At 41.3% G+C, this 21,539-nt stretch overlaps 1 protein-coding gene across 1 annotated transcript; it reads right to left on the minus strand.

Annotated features, from left to right (window-relative positions):
• Nucleotides 1-1,509: 1,509 nt before the first annotated feature.
• On the minus strand, nucleotides 1,510-21,080 carry SLC17A9 (solute carrier family 17 member 9). The gene is made up of 13 exons (XM_075277019.1): nucleotides 20,784-21,080; nucleotides 14,783-14,980; nucleotides 14,335-14,474; nucleotides 13,693-13,792; nucleotides 13,380-13,510; nucleotides 13,054-13,150; nucleotides 12,505-12,601; nucleotides 12,148-12,235; nucleotides 8,934-8,968; nucleotides 5,369-5,484; nucleotides 5,223-5,278; nucleotides 4,295-4,324; nucleotides 1,510-1,940 (listed from the first exon to the last, which is right to left on the minus strand). The coding sequence occupies exons 1-13, from the start codon at nucleotides 20,921-20,923 to the stop codon at nucleotides 1,783-1,785; spliced, it is 1,386 nt and encodes a 461-aa protein (XP_075133120.1). The 5' UTR covers nucleotides 20,924-21,080; the 3' UTR covers nucleotides 1,510-1,782.
• Between the last annotated feature and the right edge of the window lie 459 nt (nucleotides 21,081-21,539).

The raw sequence follows: 21,539 nt of genomic DNA on the forward strand, positions 1-21,539 counted from the left end.
AATAAGACATTTCCATCCACGGAGGGCAGGCATAGAACTTAGAGGCGATGATCTGAAAAACAAAGCATATTAGAAAAATACAGAACATTGAACAATGAAACCAGAAATCTCAATAATCTTTGTATCATTACTATAGAAATGTTACACTATCTAGAACGCCCTGGAATATACAAAAAAAAAAAATAAGGAAAAAGCAATAAGGTCATATATAGTAGTAACAAAAATCCCCGGTGGCCATATTTCATGCTACTTCAAGCTGATCTAGATGTTTACACCTGACTGTAGTTTCAAGGTCAGGCTGCAGCAACAATCCCCCTGCAGAAGTAGCAGAGTAAGAGTCTGATGGGACACGAGGGACAAAACTGCAAATCAGACCTGACCAGAGTGCAAAGAGTATTACAAGTCTGGTGTAGGGACTCTCCATCAGGCCGACTGCAGCAGTGCAACATCTGTTCAGCAGAGGCGGCTGCGTATTTGCACAACAGCTTGACCTTCCACACTCTGGTTTTCAGATCTACAATGTGTATTCACAGTATTGGTTTCCGCTCCCCTCCTCCTGTTCACAGGCTGCCCAGGCATCAAACTGGGCAGGACATAGCAGTATATATATCACAGGAGATGACCATTCACTCTGTCAGTGTCCAAATAGCAGGACAGGGTTGTGCGAGTGAATGGCCTAGCACCATCTGTCCACTTGGCACAGAGCAGAGGCCTCTGGGATAGCGCCATTGGCTTACATTAGCTCATCCACACAGCCACTAACACTTCCATACGGCAGACAGGAGCCCGGCCATATGGACTCAGCTCTTAGTGGGAACTGAGGGGAAAATCATGCAGGTCTATCAATAATGTCCAATCACCGGGGCATAAAGAAGTGCAAGGCTTATGTCTGTAACAATGTGCAGCCCCCACTTTTTATCGCCGCAGGAGCGAACACGGGCACATTACCGCAGTCCAATGACTCCAGATTTTTTCCAGAAATGGCTGCAACCCATGTCAGACAATAGCGTTACCGACACATCAATTTATCCAGTTGTACACACACAAAAATAAATATCTATAAAACTGTAGCAATGTACATACTTCTCAGTGTGCAGAGATACATAGCAGACACAAAGTACGGTATAGGTTAAAGGATACATGCTGGAGGGACATAGTAAAGAGGATAAAGACTTGTGAGGTGTGTGTATATATCGCGGTATATGGAGGAGAGACCTATGGGTGTGGATACCTCCAACCATATCTATGGTATCACTCCTGTGTAGAAGTAATTCAGCACACAACTATAAAAATGCAATGTTTTATTAGGGGACGTTAACTGAACTGCATTTTCATCTGTATTGAGTCAATATAGAATTTCCAGCTATATTTAGGCAATGGTGCGAGTTTTGTATATTCACAGTATTATCTTCCATCAGTTGTATGACATGACACGGGCTGGAGTACATAAAATCTTCACTGCCAAAAATAATGGTATCAAGTCCTTTGTTGAATATAATAAAATAAATACATCTTTAAAGAAAAAAAGTCTACAGTTCCCTTAGTTCTCCTTTATTTCATCCTTGGAGTCAGTAAGGTTGATACTTTCCCATAAATGTCTTCATATCTTCTTAACCACGAAGTGTGCTATGGCTCAGGTAGCGAGGTTCACTTAGCTGATATGATTGTCTTGGCATCCTCAACAAACTGATAAAAACAAAGAAGTAAATCTTGGTGCCATAAATGTCCAAGAGCTCCAACTGGTCTCAGTCAATCTTGGCTTGTTCATCCCATCTTGCCTGGTTAGATGTGGATCATGTCAACATCCATTCTTTCAGACTTGGCAAACACCAAAAACACAACTAAACCTAATAGATTAACAGCAATTACCAAGTGGAACATAGGACCCCAGGAGCCGGTGGTCTCAATGAGGTAACCAGATAGATAAACCCAAACTACACCTAGGGCACAAAAAAATAAAATTATTACTGGTGTCCTAGAATCCGAAGCACTTTATTATCATTGAACAGCACTGTTGACTTTACGCTAAATGGTAGTACTAACATAATCAATGTGCAAGATTACAACCATTACATTGTACAATCTATAATATCTGCACTGTACAGTGATGGCAACACTATAGGATTATAAACTAGATGCGAAGAGGCTAAGCTCACCCCTGTCCAGTGAAATGATCAAGTATACAAATATCCTCTGTGTCTCCACTGCCTGCCAAGTACAGCTTTCTTGTTAAGGAGACATCTTGTGGCCAAATATGGTATAAATTCTTGATTTTGGACCATAAAGCGCATGACTTTATATGTATAGACTTGCTCTGAATATACTCTAAAATTCCAGTTCTTTGTCACTCCTTTAGCAATGAATAACATTTTCAGTCACTGCAGTAAGAAGTAAAACCTGGCAAATTAAACCCGCCCCCTGTGCACTTGAGGCTGATTTGCATATCTATTAAAAAAAAAAAAATCACCATTTGTGCATTGCTTCATTGGTTTGTGGCTATGAAGGTATGTTTTTACTCCACCTCTGAGGGTTTATTACAGTTGTATTTAATTTAGAGAATGAACTATGGAGACAAGCAGTCTAGGCAGCGGCTAATACAGGAGAGCAATCTGTGTTAATGAGCAAACAAAGGTCCGGAAATGGCAAGAAACTGAAACAAATATCTTATACTCAGTGACTGAGCTCCACTTAGACTTGTCAAGCACTTTAAGGCTAATTCTCCATGTTGCGGAACGCAGCGAAAATGTGTTTTTGTTTAATCCGCAATATGTGGATGGGTTTAGTCAGAATCTCATTCACTTTGCGGGTACTGTAAAATGCAGCGCAACTTTTTCTGAAATTTGGGGCCTTCGCTTAAAACGGTTTACCAGGCTGCATAATTGATCATCTATCCTTTGGATTGATCATCAGGTAAAGATCTGCAGGGTTCGGACACCCAGGTCCCTGGCCGATCAGCTATTTAAAAATCACTGCAGCCTCTTCAACACTTACTAATCACAGTGCCATATTAGCCTATTCACTTGAATGGGACTGAGCTGCGATCAGGCCATGTGGCCAATGAAGGTTATGTCAAAAGGTCTAAGAAGCAGAAACAATGTTCATTGCCGCTTCAACCAGCTGAACTATGGGGGTCCTGGATGTCAGAACCCTTTAGATCTTCAATTGATGATTTATCCAATGAATCAGTTTAACCCTTTCCCACTGGTGGCATTTTTTCAATTTTTATTTTGGACCTTCTGTCTTTCAAACCCCATAACTTTTTATTTTTCTGTTATCAGAGCCATATTATGGCTTAAAGATTGTGGTACAAATTTTTCTTCATAATTGTACTACGGTATTTATAACTCTGTACAATGTACTGGGAAGCTGGAAAAAAAATTCAGAATAGGGCAGTATTGGAGAAAAAGTGCATTTGTACTACTTTCTTACTGGCTTTGTTTTTATGGTGTTCACTGTGCAGTCAAAAAGAAATGTTACCTGTGTTCTATGTTTAAGTATGATTCCGTGGATACCAAATTTATATGGTTTGATTTACATTTGAAACTCTTAAAAATCCAAAACTTTCAAAAAATGTTTTTTTTTCTTAAAGTCGCCATATTTTTTTTTTAGATTTCATGTACGGAGAGCGTCTTTTCATCCGGGGGCAGGTGAACTTTTTAGTTTAACCACCTTAGGGAATACCTATTGCTTTGATCATTTTTATTCAGATTTTTATGAGAGGCGAAACGAGAGGCGATTGATTTTTCTCCCCCCTTCCCCCCTTTCCTCCCTATGACACACTTAGTACAGGAAAAGTATTTTTAGATATTTTTAGACTGGGCCCTTGCAGACACAGGGATATCTAATCTGTATATATTTCACAGTCATGTTCTACTTTTATATGCATTCTAGAGAAAGGGGGGTGATTTAAACTTTTAATTATTCAATTAATACTTTATTTATTTTAAAAAAACCTGTCATACAAATGAATGCCAGACAAGACTGGAAGCTTTTAACAGGCTCCAGGTTGTCATGGCAACAGATCGCCAACCCTGGATTTCGTTTTGGGCGATAGTGGTCATCCCCAAAATGGTGGCGTCCATGCACCTCAGACAGCTCTAACCGATGCACTGGGGGCCTTAATGCCCGCAATCCGTGCAGGCACTGAACTTGGGCATTAGCACTGGGTCTCTGCTGTATAATACATATAATACAACAATCTATTAACCAATCTTAAGGCTAAGGCCCCACAAATATAGTGAGGCCTTAGCCTTAAGATTGGTTAATAGATTGTTGTGACTAATGTATGACTTACCAAGTAACGCTCCTCCAGTATTGGCCACACCTAAAATTGGAAGAGAAGAGGATGAATAATACAGAGATTAACCTAGATGAATGGACATACCATATTTGCAGGTAGGTAAATAACTTATTTTCTTACCATGTATTTTCTCACAGTATTAAAAAAAAAAAAATCAACAAGTATCATTATCGTTAACAAGATGTCTTTTACTGATCTTGGGTTACACTCTAGAACTGCACTCACTATTTGGCTAGTGGAAACACTGCGTACATAGATTATATTACTTATCCTGTACTGATCCTGAGATATAGTCTGTATTGTACTCCAGAACTGCTGGTGGATTCACTGTGGAAATACATTATTTATTGCAGTTGATCTAAACCAATGGTACACATACACTGGGGGCACACTCAACACTCTCTGGGGGTGCATAGTAAGAACAATAAACACTTCCATCAGTATTCATGGAGGCCCTCATTGCAGTTACAGGTGCCCCAAAAAGTGAGAGGTGAGCTGTATTCATTATTCACCACTCTGCTCCCCATGTCTGACATTACAGCAGGTTCCAGAACAGAGAGAAAACATGGAGCAGAGTGGCGAGTAACAAATAGAGCTCACCACTTGCTCTCCAATGGAATTGGAAGGCCATTATACGAAGCGTGGGAAATTATATTACAAATAGGGACACTGTGGGGGCTTATTCTAGTACACAAGACTGCACTGTTGGGCACCGGAGATGCCATTACATAACTGTTGACAGAGGCTCCAAGCGAACTTTGGAGGTACTCTGTTCATGAACCTTTATTCACTAAGCGGTACTTCACTTGAAAAGGTTGAGAAACACGGATTTATTGTGTATGGATCCTGAGTTACCACCTGTATTATAGTCTGGAGATGTGCTAAGTAAACTGCTAGTATAGTCAAAAACAAATATACGCACCAAAAAGGAAGCCGGCACAGGACGGGGCAAGGTCTTGAACATTGACTGTTATACCACTGAAAAGTAATAAAGTGATATGTATTAAGGGGATGTATGTAATTGAAAGGAGTTGCTAAATCTGTCATCAGAATCTCACAAATCCCTACCTGTGGTTAAACGTTTGCAGTCCCACTGCTATAGATGCAAACGCAATAGCCTGGCTATAACTATTCGTGTGGGCCAAGCAAAACACAAACAGGCTGGATAACCCCATTCCGCAAATCTGTAGACACAAAACAAGAGTTTTCACAATGTGGGAACATAACACACCTGGAGCACAGAAGTATCTGAGTTTGTCTTGTCTGCCACTATGTTTTTTGTGAAAATGGAAAATACTACAAATGATGAACCCTACTGCATCGGACATAGTTGGCTCACTTTTGCACCCAAAGCACCCACTTCTGTTTCATCATACATGCTCAGCGACATCGTAGCTAACAGCTTTGCTGCAACACAGAACATTACTGCAACTGACAAGTTTAGCTACACTAAACCTAACTCTAAATCTGAAGTGTACGGCTGATCAAAATTATGGAATTATACGGCCTGGCATGTCCTTTGTTAAAGGGGCTCTATCATTGGGAAAAGTCATTTTTAGCTAATCACATGCTTGCATAGGCTTTAGAAAGTCTATTCCACACCTACCTTTAGCATGTAAATTGCCTCAGTGGTTTCTGTATAAGTCTGTTTTTATTCATATGCTAATGAGCTTCCAGCCAGCACAGGAAGTTCCCAGCAGCACTCGTCCCTACTATTATCTCCTATGTGTGTATATAAACAGGAAGCTGAGTCATCATCATCATCATCATCAACAGCATCCTCCCATAGGAAACAATAGCAAAGAGGTGCACGATGTATCGTGCACCAGTCTAATTAGAATATGAATAAATACGGACTTATTCAGAAACCACTGAGGCAATCTACATGCTAAAGGTAGGTGTGGAATAGACTGTCTAAAGCCTATGCAATGATCTGATTAGTTAAAAATGACTTTTCCCAGTGATAGAGCCCCTTTAAAAACTTTTTTGTAATGTTTTTTTCAAAAAAGCAAAACTCCATCTTCAACACGTGACAGAGACATTGCCATGCTACATGTTTTGGACAGAACTTGTCCTATTGCAAACATACTGGTTTTAGAGGAATTTTAAATTGTTTTCGTTTGACACTCCTGTTATTTTTTTTAATGTATTTTTAATAAAGCTAATAGGTTAGCAAAGGCAGTCTTAGACTGTATCATTTTAAATCTAACATGTTAAACTTTCAGTTTTGCTATACCTAATTCACATGTACCTTTTTTTGTTTTTACAGACAGAATATGGACTCATTCATTGCAATCTAACACAACTAAAAAAATCAAAACTGTGCAAAACACAAGAGAGCACACGTACATAAAAAACGGACATATGATTAAGTCTATGTGTACCTGAACTTGTACATGAACACAGGGCCATACATAGCCTTTCTGGTGTTGGAAACAAAAAGTGAAAAGGCGCCTCTTACATAATATCCTCCCTGAGAATTACATCCAACATACAGTATACAAGAAGTGGTACTGTGCGGTGTCCATATATACAGAACAAGAGCAGATACTAAGAATTACACCCAGTATACAGGACAAGAGAAGTGATACTGCGCACCACCCATATACGTACAAGGTATAATAATTGCAGATACTGTAAATTAAACTAAGCATACAGGACACGAGCAGTGGTACTATACAGCACCTACACACACACACACACATATCTATCTATATAATACATATTGCACCAGTGAGACTGCTGGTAGATACAGGTTTATGAGAGGAAAACAGGGTAGAAGAAAGGAGTCTGGGAAAGTTGTCTGGTTTTATTGGATTTCCAGACAAGTGAGCAGATAGCTTAGCAGCCAGGTAGAAGGCTTCTATAAGTCGTGTGTTACCTCCTCCCATAATGCTCCCTGTCTGGGTGCTAGAACCATATGAGTTGTTGTGAAACATTGTGTTTGGGCGATACTGGCTAGTAGGCCACAGAGAGAAATTGGATGTCTAGTTAGTAGCCAAATGGCTAGGAATCTATTGGAAATTTTTGAGGTACAAACTATCCTAAACAAGAGATGGCGTTGTGTGAGCTAAAATATCCTGCATGTACAACTTTGTGTCCGTGCAAAAAAAACCCCCAAAAAACAGTTTCACGGTTGAGAGGCTGCATACGGACACTAGCGGTTTGCTTTAAAAACCCATTGAAATGAATGGGTTTTTAAACTGACTGCCAAGCAGTTTTTCCTTGGGATTTAGGCGGAATCACAGCGAACAGATACAAGGCGCAAGTGTGAACACCGCATTAGCTTCAAAATACTCTGAAAAAGATCAGCCTGCCACGTAAACGAAGCGCCAGTGAGCTTGTGTGAGGAATGCTCCATTCACTACTGTGGGGCTGATCGCAATTGCTTCTAGTGGTCGGACACATGGCAATATGACACGAATTCCCTATCAGTGTTGGACTAAAGCTCCTTGGGATCACCAGATAAAATGATTCTGGGAGCCCACCCTCCAACAGCCCCTAGGAAATAGACCATAGTACCGTTCAAATTTGGTGTTGCAATTATTGTGTTAAAGCTTGAGTCCACAGGAGGATCCTGCGTAGCATGGAGGATTTGCAGACGTTATCACCCATAGTAAAGCCAACCTGTTTGGTGTGGATGAAGTCCTGCATTAAAGGAGAGAGGTGGTTGGCAAGCATCTTGGAGTAGAGCTTGACATCAACGTTTATGAGGGAAATTGGACTGTAGCTAGCGCAGTTAATAGGGTCTTTGCCAGGATTCAGAATATTAGTGACCACTGCCGAGAGGGAGTGAAGGCAAACTGCCCGTCCGGGTACTGTAGATTTCCCAAGGAGGGGATGCATGATTTGATTTTAATGGGGCTATTCACATGTCCTCTTTTGTCCGTTTTCATGGATCTGTAAATAGACTTAAGGCTATAAGGGATCTGTGAAAACAGATGCCCCACAAATTAACTATTTCATCCATTTTTATCCAAGGTCGTGTGACTAGTTCTGGGCCTCTTTCACATTGCACTATATACTTTTCATTTTGAGTTTCCATTTAATATATTCATGGGAAGGTTTTCCAATACCTACATTAAATGCACAGCCAGAGCACAATGTGAAAAAAGCCATATACTAAGAGTATATTCAAGTACTGTGCTGTACATCCAGACTGGCATTCTCAATGAAATTTCATGTTACATGTGGATTTCATAGTTGGTCATTTGCAGAATTTAGATATAGGTTTTATACATTGCATTGCAGTGAAAAAGAGTCTTTGTTTAAGAAAAAAAAAAAAAAAACAGCTATGAGATTTCTGCAATAGATATGGTCCACAGTAGATATGACAGTAAAATGATTAAACTATTGTGGGCTTTTTTCCCGTTGCGACGAAGTGTACCTACTTTACTGTGCTATGTTGTATAGCTTCAGTGCCAATTTCACATGAGAAACAAGTACGCATTATGGGATTTCAGCCTAAACCAAACTAGTTCAGCTCCGCTGTACCCAAGGTACTTTACATTAAACTCTGCTGTATTGGCGGCCTAAGCACTGTTGAATCTGTGAAATGTATATCAATTCTCCATGTTATTAAACCCCCTTTCCCATAAAAGAATAGAACTGAATGACTAAGAGCTACCATTACCTGCATGAGCTTCCGGACCCAGATAGTTTTATAACCTGGAAAGAGAAGAAGAGAGTGATATTTCTACAATCATTAAGATGGCCAAAGCAGTTAAATGCATCTTGGAATAAAACCTACAAGTGGATCCAGAAAGAACAAGACATAGTAGTCTTTCCTTTATGTTTCCCATTCCATTGAAATCCACTCCTGGCTTTGAAAAAAAATGCATGAAAAAAACCTGACAAAATGTGAGTGTGATTCCTCCATTAGGAGAAAAAAGTACCAGCAACAAACCAGCTACGGAGTGGGCAGCCCAATGTCAGAGTATCACAAATTGCTATGGCAATAGTGCCACCTACTGGACACGACAAGTTATTCTTTTATATTTTGTTGCACATTTCTAGAACAATTTATTACAGCATTATCCGACCAATGATTGAATTATAAAAATTTTCAATTTTCTCACATTGAACCACTGTTTGGAGGAACCAAAATGATTTAAATTTTGAGTTGGAAACGGTCAGCATGTAGAAGTCTCTCTGCTGACCTACTAGTACATAGGAGACAAGCAATTCCAGTAGGTATAAGCAGAATATGCACCAGTATTTTATTTAAAGTGATGGTAACACTTCTCAAAGTCAAACTAACCACTTCTCCAGTTATAACACACGAAAAATTTCAAAATGGCTTTACATTCACAGAAATGTGGCCTTCATTGGTCAACTAGACATAAATTTGAAATACACAGCTATCTATAATATTGTCATTTTGTTATGTTGTAGAGAGGCCCATGGGCCCCTGAGGCTCCAGGGACCTGAAGCAATTGTTATCCCTGCACTCCATATAGCTATGGCCCTGACTGTAAGGTGTCCAGGTCATGTGGCGACAAAACAAGTCCAAATCCTCTCCCCTCCATCCCCATGCTTGACATGGTTTGTTCCCCAATATGCTGAGTTTACCAAACATCCAGAAGTTCTAAAGATTTTGAGGTTTGTTCAAATGCTAACTTAAAGGGGTTTTCTGGGCAAAAAAATCTTTTGTTTAAAAAAGGTCTGTTAGTGCTATTAATGGGTTAATAAGTGCACCCAAATACCTTTAGCAGTGTTTTGAGTGATTTCTGGGTTTCTCTGCGAGCACCTAGAATCTTCTGAATTTGTTTATATGGTGTAGTTTCCTGCCATCTTACCTAATGCAATGCATTATGGTAGTTGTAGGCTCTCACACCATCTCCCTCTCACTCCTCCCCCTTCCTGTCTCCCAGGCTCTCCCGCCCACTAGTAGCCCTTCTTAACTCACTGAGCTCACCCCCATACCCTATTATACTTACCTGTCTTCTTCCGCTCCAGGCTTCCTTCTGCTGGGAATGGCTCCTCCTCTTTTATGACTCTGCCAGCGCACAGCCGTCCCAGCACTGTGCTGGTGCCTTCATTCCACCTCTACTGCGCAGGCATGGGAAGTTACTTCAGGCTCCCACGCTTGCACAATAGAGATGGAGTATTGGCTTCAGTGCAAAGCCGGAACTCCAGCAATTTTACGCACGCACGGGATGTCGCATAAGGAAGCCTGGACCGGAAGAAGACAGGCAAGTATGATGGGGTGGATGGGAATGGGAAGGGGGGTGGGGGGAGTAGTTGTGATGTTCCGTTTCCAGACACGGGAAACAGATCATCACTATATAATCAGAAAATGTCCCTGGGGAGGTCACATGACTGCCCCAGAGATATGGGTATATATACATTTGTGCTTAATTATGTCATTTAGAAAGTAGGCGGGGGGAGGGTGTTTAGAATCGCGTATAGATTTAATTTTGTCCCAGACAATGCCTTTAAGCTGTACTGTTGTGATGATCTACAAGGATTTTTCTGGGCAATCCCTTCAAACAAGCCATACTTGTCAAGTCTTTTTCTAATCGTACTGTCATGATCTTGAACATTTAGCTTGCTAACTGTAGAAAGATAAAATGGGAAAGACACCGAGCGCCAATATAGTGTAGTAAATACAAACACTCTTGGTGATGATATGTGATTGGTCTCTTACCTATTGGTGTTGTGAAATAGTCACAACATCATATGAGCATATAAAAGGTGTTCTAGCAGCAGCTCTTTCCCTTACGCTGCGCTTCATGCACAAGCGAAGCAAAATACTGGTATTCACTGCTACACAGTTTGTATTACACTTGAGAAAGGGCAGGTGCCCGAAACGCGTCATGTTTAATAAACTGTTCAAGACCATACTTTGGTGTGCGCGCCTACTCCCTATCCCTCCACTCCTGTCAGGCTTGCCTGAGGAATCACCTATCATTGCTAACTGTAGAGTCTAGTGTTTTTATTTTTTCTCTGAGCATTGCATGATCTGCCGTGGGGATGAATTTGTAAGAACATCCACTCTTGGGAAAATTTTCAACTGACTTGATTGTGTTCTATTTCTCACTGTAGAATTACGGACTTCAGATTATTTGAAAATGGTCTTAAAACCCTTTCCAGATTGATAGGCAGCAACAATTGTTTCTTTAAGATCATTGCCGATGTCTTTCTTCCGTGACATCATATACACATCAGTGATCCAGACCAGAAAACTGCCAAAACTTCTGCCTTGAGGCTACATACATATAATCAGACTGGTATTTACTGTCAGCAAAAACATGTCTGTATTTCACTACATTATCATCTACATTGCATTTGTATCCATAATTACAGATCCACAAGATGACATACATGGTCGCATACATGCATATGGGCAAGTTGATGCTGCAAATACAGACAAAAATAGTACCTGCTTCATATTTTGTGGATAGTTTCTATGGTCTCGACGCTGATCTGTAATAACTATGGACAAGTGTATGGGGCCATAGAAATGAATGAATTACAGATCCATAATTGCGGACAACATACACAAAACAACTACAGTCCCGAGCATGGGCCCTTATAGTCAAATCAGTTGCTGATGATCAATTAATGAAGGTCATTTGATTAAAGGCACTTGGCCACTACTTAATTATTAACTCCTATAGAAGCAGTAAGGGTGTACTTAGTTTTTCACATGATACTTCTGCATTTTGACTTCCTTTTTTTTTGTATGTGTTGATGTCCATCTGAAGTTGTATTTATTAATTTTTAAGACCTCCTAGTGAGCAGAGGTTTTATTGTCCTGATACGTAAAACCATAGAATTGAAAGAAAATGTGCTTTGCTTATGACTATTTATTGAGAGAACTTTAAGGCAGGCTCCCGGCTTACCTTGCGTGATGAGGTAGTCAGACAGGACCCCACTGAAAACAGCAGATGGTATGGCCACAAGCCAGGGTACAACATTAAACACCCAACCCTGGAAAACAAGAAACCGGTCAGGATCAAGTACACCCAGGGACATAGAATCAATGCTAGATGACAACTTTGTTCATAGTATTAGTATGGCAGACCAGTTACATGAGTAATACTGCATTAATAGAGATAATTGGGAATGCAAAACCTTTGAGCCATGTTAGCCCCCATTCACATCAAAACAAACTTTGCTTTTACTCAGCAGTTTTCAGATTTAGAATGACAAAAATACATTCTTAGCATGACAATTATATTAGTTCACATGACTCTCACCTTGGCATCAGGGAAACATTCCTTGAAGAATGTTGGAACCCAGGAAAACAGGGTGAATGAGGTGCTGGCCACGCTGAGCTGGGCGATGATCACTGCCCTACAATTATACATAGACACTTGGCTGGAGATTAGTGTTAAAGAGATAGTGCTAGCAAATAGCCAGGGTCTAGTACTGCCATTTAGGTATTATTCAGGTAGCTGTAATACAGATGCATTATAAGTACCGTATTAAAGCCATAAATTCTAACCGGGACCGTGGGTCTAATGACCTGAAATAGCATGTCAAAACTTATTTCATGGATGACACACTGCTAGGGACCTTCGCTTTCAGTACTGGACAGTAGTCCCATGAGGAGTCAGGTACTCTCACCATCATAGATGACTGATGCTATCAGGTCAGGTTCCTGGATATTGTTCAATCTGGGAACTACAGCCAACATATGGTCCATGTTTCATGGACTGAATCTACTCATGTGAAGGTATGTGGTTTGCCCAATTATAATAGAAATGTATTGCTGGCAATAGCTAATGCTCAGAAGAGATACATACCACACAGGTGCTTTCCTAAATAAGCGTTTCCAAGGCACAGTGGTCTGTCCAGAAAATGAGAAACCCTTCCCCAGATCTTCAAAAGTAATAATTCTCTCTAGGAAAGAAAAACAATTTTAATACGACCCAGATTTTAAGGATATCAGGTATAAAAGCAACATCTGTACCTATGTTTAATAGTGCAGCCCCCAACAAGGAGACAATATATTATCCAAGTTTTCCATATGAGTAGAGATGAAAATGGAGCCAACTGGTACCACCACTCACTATTGTTCATACTGAGAGTTTGCCTAAAGGCAATAGTTTCAGGGCTACTAATGACTTACCTCTTTCCTTCAGAAGGCAGGTGCTCAGACCATATCCCCAGATTAAAGTGAGAAATCCAGCAAAATAGAAGACAGACTCCCAGCCGAACCACTCCAGCAACACAGACCCAACCCCACCAATCAGCAGTGTCCTGGAACAAAAATGTCAAAGGCTAGGGGTTAGGTGACCTCATATGGCTCCACACTGAGGACAAGCAACTGGATAATTCTTCAGTACCTAGTTGTATACCAATATATCTCTGAAAAGATAGGTAGAATTGCCATATAGAAGCGATGGGTGGTAGACCCTGTCATAAATATCACTAGTACATACCCAAGCTGGGAGCCACATCCCACAACACTGCATGTAAACGCTCGCTCAGTATCCCGAACCCGCTGAGAGAACAGACTGGCAAGAGCAGGGAAGTGCACACCTTATATATAAGGGGGAAAAAAAAAGTTAAAAGAAAAATTACCATAACAAATATGTCAGACACATGGTCACCAGTCATAACTAATACCATCTAAATGTAAAGTGTCCCCAAAAATAGGCCTCTGAAATTGTTACAGATACTCATAAAGAAGACCTTTTATCACCAACTCCAATTCATTTACAAAGGTGCTGCCCACTGATTTCTCTCTATGCCCCATCATCTCGAGAAATCAGTACTTTTATGGTTTCAGAGCCCGTTACGGGCTGGGATTGTGCAGACAGTCTGGAACTGCCCAATAGACAATATACAGCCAAATTATCATAGCCGATTGCTTGGAAACGGGGGCTACAAGAAATGAATGGAGCTGGAACTACTGAGTAGTATTAGTAGTAGTAGTATACAAATAATAGGAGTTGATAAAGGTGATGAAAGGCTGCAACGTCATGGATGACAATGTGCCAACTAGTTCAACTTCATTCCACAAATGTCCTGAAATTTAATTACTTGCTATTTAGTCTTCAGGACCCAACCCTAAGAATTACCTTGCAGAAGTCCCATTAGAAAGCGTAGAAGACTGACCAAGAGGAGTGGATCTGTCATCACATGTGCAGCCAGGGGCGTTAACGCTGTGATAAAGCCCCATGACAGAGCTGATAAGAGAATAATCTTCTCTCCACCAACCCTAAAAATAGATCATATGAAAATATCAGAGAGAAACACATCCAAGTCAACTCTTCTTAAAGTTATCATTTGATAGGCCATTGAGATAATAATTAGGGTTCGCTGATTTAGGACCCCCTGGATATTGAGCTGCTATTAACATAACTTGAAGATAAATGAACCTTAAAGCACAGGTGCTGAGGGGAGCAGTGTGGGCACTTATATAATACGTAGAGATCATGGAGGTCCAGCTATCAGACCAAAAGTGGGGGTAAACTGAGGTTCTTTATGTTACAGTAAAAGTGTTAATAAGATGTTTGCTCTACTCACTTGTCACTCAGGTGCCCCCCTGCCACCTGGGTTAGACAGTACCCCCAGAAGAAGCTGCCAAGAGCAACTCCAGACTGCCGCTTGTCCCAGCCAAAGTACCCACTCATTGATGCTGCACAAATTGGCATGCTGGCTCGAGCACAGTACAGGAGACATGTTCCCATCAGAAGAGTCGCAGTCCAGACCCGGCTCTCCAACCTGTACAAAAGAATTAAGCATTTGATATAAGACATGCCCTGAGATTTAATGGATTGTGTATTCAAAGATTTGACAAACCCTTTTGGTATATTATAGAAGCATTACAATAAAAGAGATCCTATAATACAAACGTTTTTTTCTCATTAACACGTCAGAATAGCCTTAAGAAAAAGGACGCTTACACAGTATTGTAAGCGGCCATTTTCTCGTGCCCTGTGGGCATGCGCAGTCTGCTCTGCCCAAGGCCTAGAAGTCTGAAACCTGCGCCTGAAGAAGAGGATGAAGAGGACGTTGCTGACGAAGATGGAGAGAGTTCTCTCGCAGCATTGCCTCCAGTGCTGTTTTAGCGCTGGAGCCCGCCCCCAGTGCTGTGAGAGAACTCATTTTCATACCGAAAAAAATGGGATTTATACCGAATGGTGGTGCGGAGAAGAATATTCCGATGTGTTAATGAGAAGAAAAGCGTTTGTATGATAGGATCCCTTGAAGTCGATTGAAGGGGCTTCCATTCTCAATGGACACTCCAAAAACATGCTGCTAGGGAATGTAGTTTATGAGCCCTATATGGGACAGTAACTGACAATGTCTGTAAAACGTGTGTGGAACATGATGGTGCTATATAACAAAGCATAATAAATAAATAACTAAACAAACACTGATGTGTCTATTGGCCTGAAAAATTGACTAATAGGAAAATGCGAAAAGAGTTCTTTATTCCAGATAAAGTAATATGTTTGTATGTATACAAATGCATGTAACAAGCCCTCTGCGATAAAATAGTAGAACGTTCTAGTCATCTTTTTCTTTTCTGCATTTTAACTGAGCACATAATAACAGAGGTCAGTTTGGACCAGAAACGCAACCAGCACATAGAGTATCATTCATTGCAAGCGAAGAGTGCAGATTGGTGGTCATGTTCGAAATCAGGAGGTACTGTACATCCCTTATATTACTTACTTGGGAAGCTACAACTCCCATGGGGACCCAACTTTCCCAGTTTCCTGAAAGGCAAATCTCCTATAACTGTATCATTTCAGGAAATTTATTGATATATACTTGTAGCTCTGAAAGTTTTGTCATTCAAAAGCCTGACAAAGTTGGGTGACAAGCCCAGTAGAGGATATAAAGGTGAAATATAAAAAATTAACTTGCTGCAGGGAACATAAATTCTGGCCGCAATCTCTGGACTGTAGGCAATTACACTGGAATACACTGGATTACAATATTCACTGAAATAAACTGCTAGAGATCTCACTGGAATAAAATGGTAGCACTGGTTTTGAAGCAGGTTTTTTTTTTTTTTTTAACCAGGAGATAGCTAATGAAGTTATTTACTACCAATAATATAGATTGTGATTTAAAGGGGTCTTATAGAAGTATGGCATGACAGGGCTGGTTCCAGATGTCCCCATTTACAACCCAGTGGACTCCAAAAGGATTTTTTTAATGTGTAGTGTGCAAGTAGCAAATATCTAATATTTAACCATCCTCTACATACTGCCTGGATGACATCCAGATTAAACAACCACTGGCAGTGACCTAAAACCTGTAGCTGCAAGAAAATATAACACAAAATACAGGTGAGAGATAAACAGGGGAGAGTTGCATTTACAGTTATGCTGCCTGTGATAGGATCTCATCCCCCATGCCACTTCAAAAATGGGAACTCTTCGCATTTTTCAGGCGGAAACCTGGCGGACACCATTATAGTCCATGGGTTTTCATGGGTAGCAGCTTGTAGGCAGATTGTGCTTTCTTTTTTCAAGTCCCCAAGTGGACCCGAAGAATGGAAATCCAAACGCGTAAGCATGGGCAGTCAAATTTCAGACATTAAGTAAGTGACGAATGGAGAGATTCATGGTGAATACATATAATGTAGTTCTTAGGTATTTTGATATTTAATTTAAAAAAAATAGGATTTTTCCAACAGCATTTTTTCACAGAACACCTGCATTTTCCTCTGTAGACTTACGGCTTCTATTATATCTATACGGATACCACCAGCATTTCTGTAGATATAATTGACATGCTGTGATTTACAAAAACACAATGTTTTTTTGAAATCACAGCATGCCTGCTGCATATATTTTTCTCTGCAATGTGTGGATAGGATTAGCCATTTTGCAGGAACTGGAAAACACCACGGTCTTTGCTGTGGCATTTACACTACTTGGGGCCCCGACGTAAGATGGTTATTTAGGGTGCATTCACACAAAGTATCTGGGTATAGTTAAAACAATATTTGGCAGTCCTGATTCTCCTAAAGATATGCTCACTATTTAAAGGTGGAGGTGTGGTATACATCTGACTCAATCAGACACATCTACATAAATTCCAACACTGAAGCATCAGACACAACCTAATACTACAATGTAACACGTGTCAAGAGCACAGAGGAATGCAAACCTAAAAGTATCCCCTTCCCCCACCCATTAGCTGATCTCAGCAACACTACAGGAAAAGATAAAGCATAACAAGCATGACCATAGATAATGACAGAAAGCAGTTACCTAAAACATGCATCTTATGGTGGGCTGATGGAAGTGTGAACGTAGCCGTACTCTGTTATTAATGTCATTACAGAATTTGTCTATTCCCATTGATTCCAATATAAACAAGGAAATTCAGTGTATGTTGCTTTCATCCTGTGATGGTTAAAAGCAACAGACATTAAATAATGGTACTTTGAACCTACCTTAAGACAAGGAAGACAAGTCCACCAGGTCTTCCCTGCCTGCTCCAACCCAAAGGCTGTCAGACTCAGTGGTTAGCACTGTAGCCTTGCAGCGCTGAAGTCCTGGGTTTCCTTCCACACTCCAAAAAGACATACAGACAGAGAATTTATATTGTGAGCTCTATATGGGAGAGTACTGACAAGATCTGTAAAGTGCTGCAAAATATGATGGTGCTATAAAAGTATGGCCCAATTCACATCTGTGTTCAGTATTCTGTTCGGGAAGTCCGCTTGGGGACGCCCCGAACAGAAACCTATACGCATAGAAAAACAGTTACCTGAGAAAACACGCAGACCCCAGAGATTATAATGGGGTCCGTGTGGTTACCGCACAAAACATGCGCAGAGAAAAGTGCTGCTTGCGGAGACCACACGGACCCCATTGTAGTTTACAGGGTTCGTGTTGTTTCTTAGCTAACCGCTTTTTAATGTTTTTCTGTTTGGAGGGGTCCCCAAGCGGACTCCCCGAACGGAATACTGAATGCAGATGTGAACTGGGCCTAAGCTAAATAAACAGCAGCAGCCACAGGTTGGCATTCACTGATCTAAAGAATGGAAGGGTGGGGGTGGGGGTTCTGTTAGGTGAATAAATTCTGTCCATGGACTTACATGGACATTAGGTCCATGAAAAATGGCACAGCAGCGTGAATAAGGTCTAAGAGTAGCTGCACACGACAAATCAGTCCATGTGTTCAACTTCTTGCTGGGAGCGGGACTCCTAGCATCATAGATAACTATACTGCTAAAGCCGCGTTCACATGGGGTATTTTGGACTGGAATTTGATGTGTAGGTCGCTTCAGATTCCGTTCCAAAAAAACGGGTAACTGCAACTCCGCTCTAGATTAGGCCCAAATAAATGGAACAAACCACTTCCAGAAAAAAATAACTGACCGGTTCCTATTGATTTCAATGGGAGTTGTTTTTTTGGTCAGGATTTTAAGGCGGAGTCCCGCTCCCAGCATGAAGTTCAACCCGGTAAATCTGGCTAACATGGACTGATTTTCACCAGAGAAACTTGGTTGTGTACAGCTACCGTAACTCTTCAAGATATAGTTTACATTGGGGTAAACTACAAAGATAATGCAGAAGTGAAACTGCAGTTCTGTGATTAATAAAATAAAGAACTCCCCCCACACACACACACACACACACACACACACACAAACACACTGTGATATAACCATGAGCTGACTTGGATGCAGATGCAATGGCTGACATACCGTATTTTCCGGACTATAAGGCGCACATAAAAACCTACGATTTCCTCAGAAATCATAAGTGCGCCTTATAGTCCGGTGCGCCTTATATATGGATGGAAGCGGCGGCAAAGTCTGCGTGCCGCTTCCATACATATACATGTTCATACATCCATGTATATCCATACATTCCATTCTATACATAAAAGGCACCGTAAGGGTGCATTCACACTACGGAACGCCAGCGTGTATCACAGCCATACACGCCAGCGTGACAGCAGGGCTGCCGGACACTTCCCATTCATTTCTATGGGAGCCGGCATGCGAGTGCTCCCCATAGAAATAAATGGAAAAAAGCAGTCCATTCATTTCTATGGGGAACGCTCGAATGCCGGCTCCCATAGAAATGAATGGGAAGTGTCCGGCAGCCCTGCTGTCACGCCGGCGTGAAACAGAACCCTGAAACAGAACGTGAAACTTACCGAGCGGTGCAGGGTGGGCGGGCATTCAGGCCTCCTCTTCCTCCGATGTCCTGACCACTTCCTCCGGCGCTCGCTAACTGATAATGGCCTGGGCGTATGCGCAATATCATAATGCTTCTACTACGGCTACTGCGCATGCGCCCAGGCCATTATCAGTTCGCGAGCGCCGGAGGACGAGGACGGAACATCGGAGGAAGAGGAGGCCTGAATGCCCGCCCACCCTGCACCGCTCGGTAAGTTTCACATTCTGTTTCAGGGTTTTATGTTAAAACGGGGGGGGTAGTTTAATATAACTTTTACGGTTGGGCTCTATCAGCATGATTTTGCTGATAGAGCCCCTCCTCGCCTGCCGAGCGCTTCCAATAGAAGCGGCTGGCACGCGGGGGGTTAAGCGGCCGCTGGCAAAGTCTGCGTGCCGCCGCTTTCAATAACATATAATGCGCACCGGACTGCGCCTTATAGTCCGGTGCACCTTATTTATGAACCGAGACGGACTATAAGGGGCTCATGGGCAATGCGGCTTATAGTCCAGTGCGCCTTATAGTCCGTAAAATACGGTATATACTATAAGAGGATTACACCTTCATTGGTGCAAATCATTTTGGCGCTTATACAGTACAATCGTGCATTTATCAGCAGCACACATGTGGATACCGCTCCATGAGTATGCACTGTAAAAAAATTTTAAAAAACTGCACAAAAAACTGAAGACTGAACATTTTGTTGTTTTTTTTATACAGTTATAACTGCACCATATAAATGTACCTTAGTAGTCAGCATTAGTAAATGTGGGCAAGATCTTTTCTGCATCTCATACAATGAGCACTACTGCACCTGATACACATGATAAAATGGGAACTACTGATTCACTGAGGACTGCGGTACCTGGCACTAAACTGTACCGAAACAATGATCTCTACTGGATTGAAAAACTTGGCTCCTAAAACTTGTTCTACTCTCATATAGCATACGCTGCTCAACTACATGTAGTATAGTAAGCATTAATCCAGCTGGCAAACTTAGCTCTGCTACATGTCGGTTTTTGGGGGTTTTTTTGTATTGTTTCAGATGTTGTTTTGCACAACTTTCCAAATTACGTCAAATCTTATACAACATCTGTGCAGTTATATAAAACAGAGAACAGCAATTCTTAGTCATCACTACTAAAAGGATACTCATATACTAGGCAAAATAGAGAATAGAAAAACTGGCGCAATACAAAACTGTGGGGTTCTAAATGACTGCTATATTGCACCTTTATTAGACATGTCGATGTTACTAAACAATCACAACAGTGCCACATACGTGTCTACAGCAGACTCAGTTCCCAGTTTACATGACATAATTCATTCATTAGATTGCAAGCTCTGTGGCTCCTCTGTTTACTGACCTGGACCAGTAGGGATCTCCGCTATTCCTCTTCATCCGATCCCCATGTTGAGGGGTCTTGTGTGGGGGTTGTGATTGATCCTCTTGTAGTAAAAATACCAAGTCACTCCTGTGGGCATGTTTGCCCCCAGCAGATGCCATTCAACAAAATAAGGAGAGTTGTATCAGCCCAAACTGTCACCTACATGCATGGCACATAAAGCTGCACATTGACTCCCTAAAGCTGTGTGCATTGAATAACTAAAGACTCCTTTGATATCTGTGTACACTGCTTCCCTATAGATGGATTGACTCTCTAAACTCCTGTTGATTGACTATTATACTGATAGCTGATTCCCTGCCAGCCCTGATCCCTAAGATCTGAGGACTGACTCCCTGCAGTGATCTCATTCCCTATAGCCTTAACACTGAAGCTTGATGTGTTTGGAGCTGGAACTTTTTCTAGTGGGAGGGACCTTTTTTTTTTTTTTTTTTTGCATCACAGAGAAACTTTTCTCCACGTTGTCAGTGCTAGTTTCCTGTTCCTGGTGCAGTAGCAGTGTACACAGGCAGGAAGCCAGACACTGACATTAACCTAATCTGTGTCACATCCACATTCCAGCTGCAAGAGTGATACATATACCTTGGAAAATAATGTCAACCCACACTCCAAAACTGACACCTTCATCTAGGTCAAAAGTCAGGGCAGCTCTGGTTCTGGTTTATCCAGATAAACAGGAGGAATGTATTTTGTAGACTGAAGCTGGCCAGTCCTCTG

This window comes from Leptodactylus fuscus, chromosome 6 (assembly GCF_031893055.1).
Source record: "Leptodactylus fuscus isolate aLepFus1 chromosome 6, aLepFus1.hap2, whole genome shotgun sequence".
NCBI classification, from domain to species: domain Eukaryota; kingdom Metazoa; phylum Chordata; class Amphibia; order Anura; family Leptodactylidae; genus Leptodactylus; species Leptodactylus fuscus.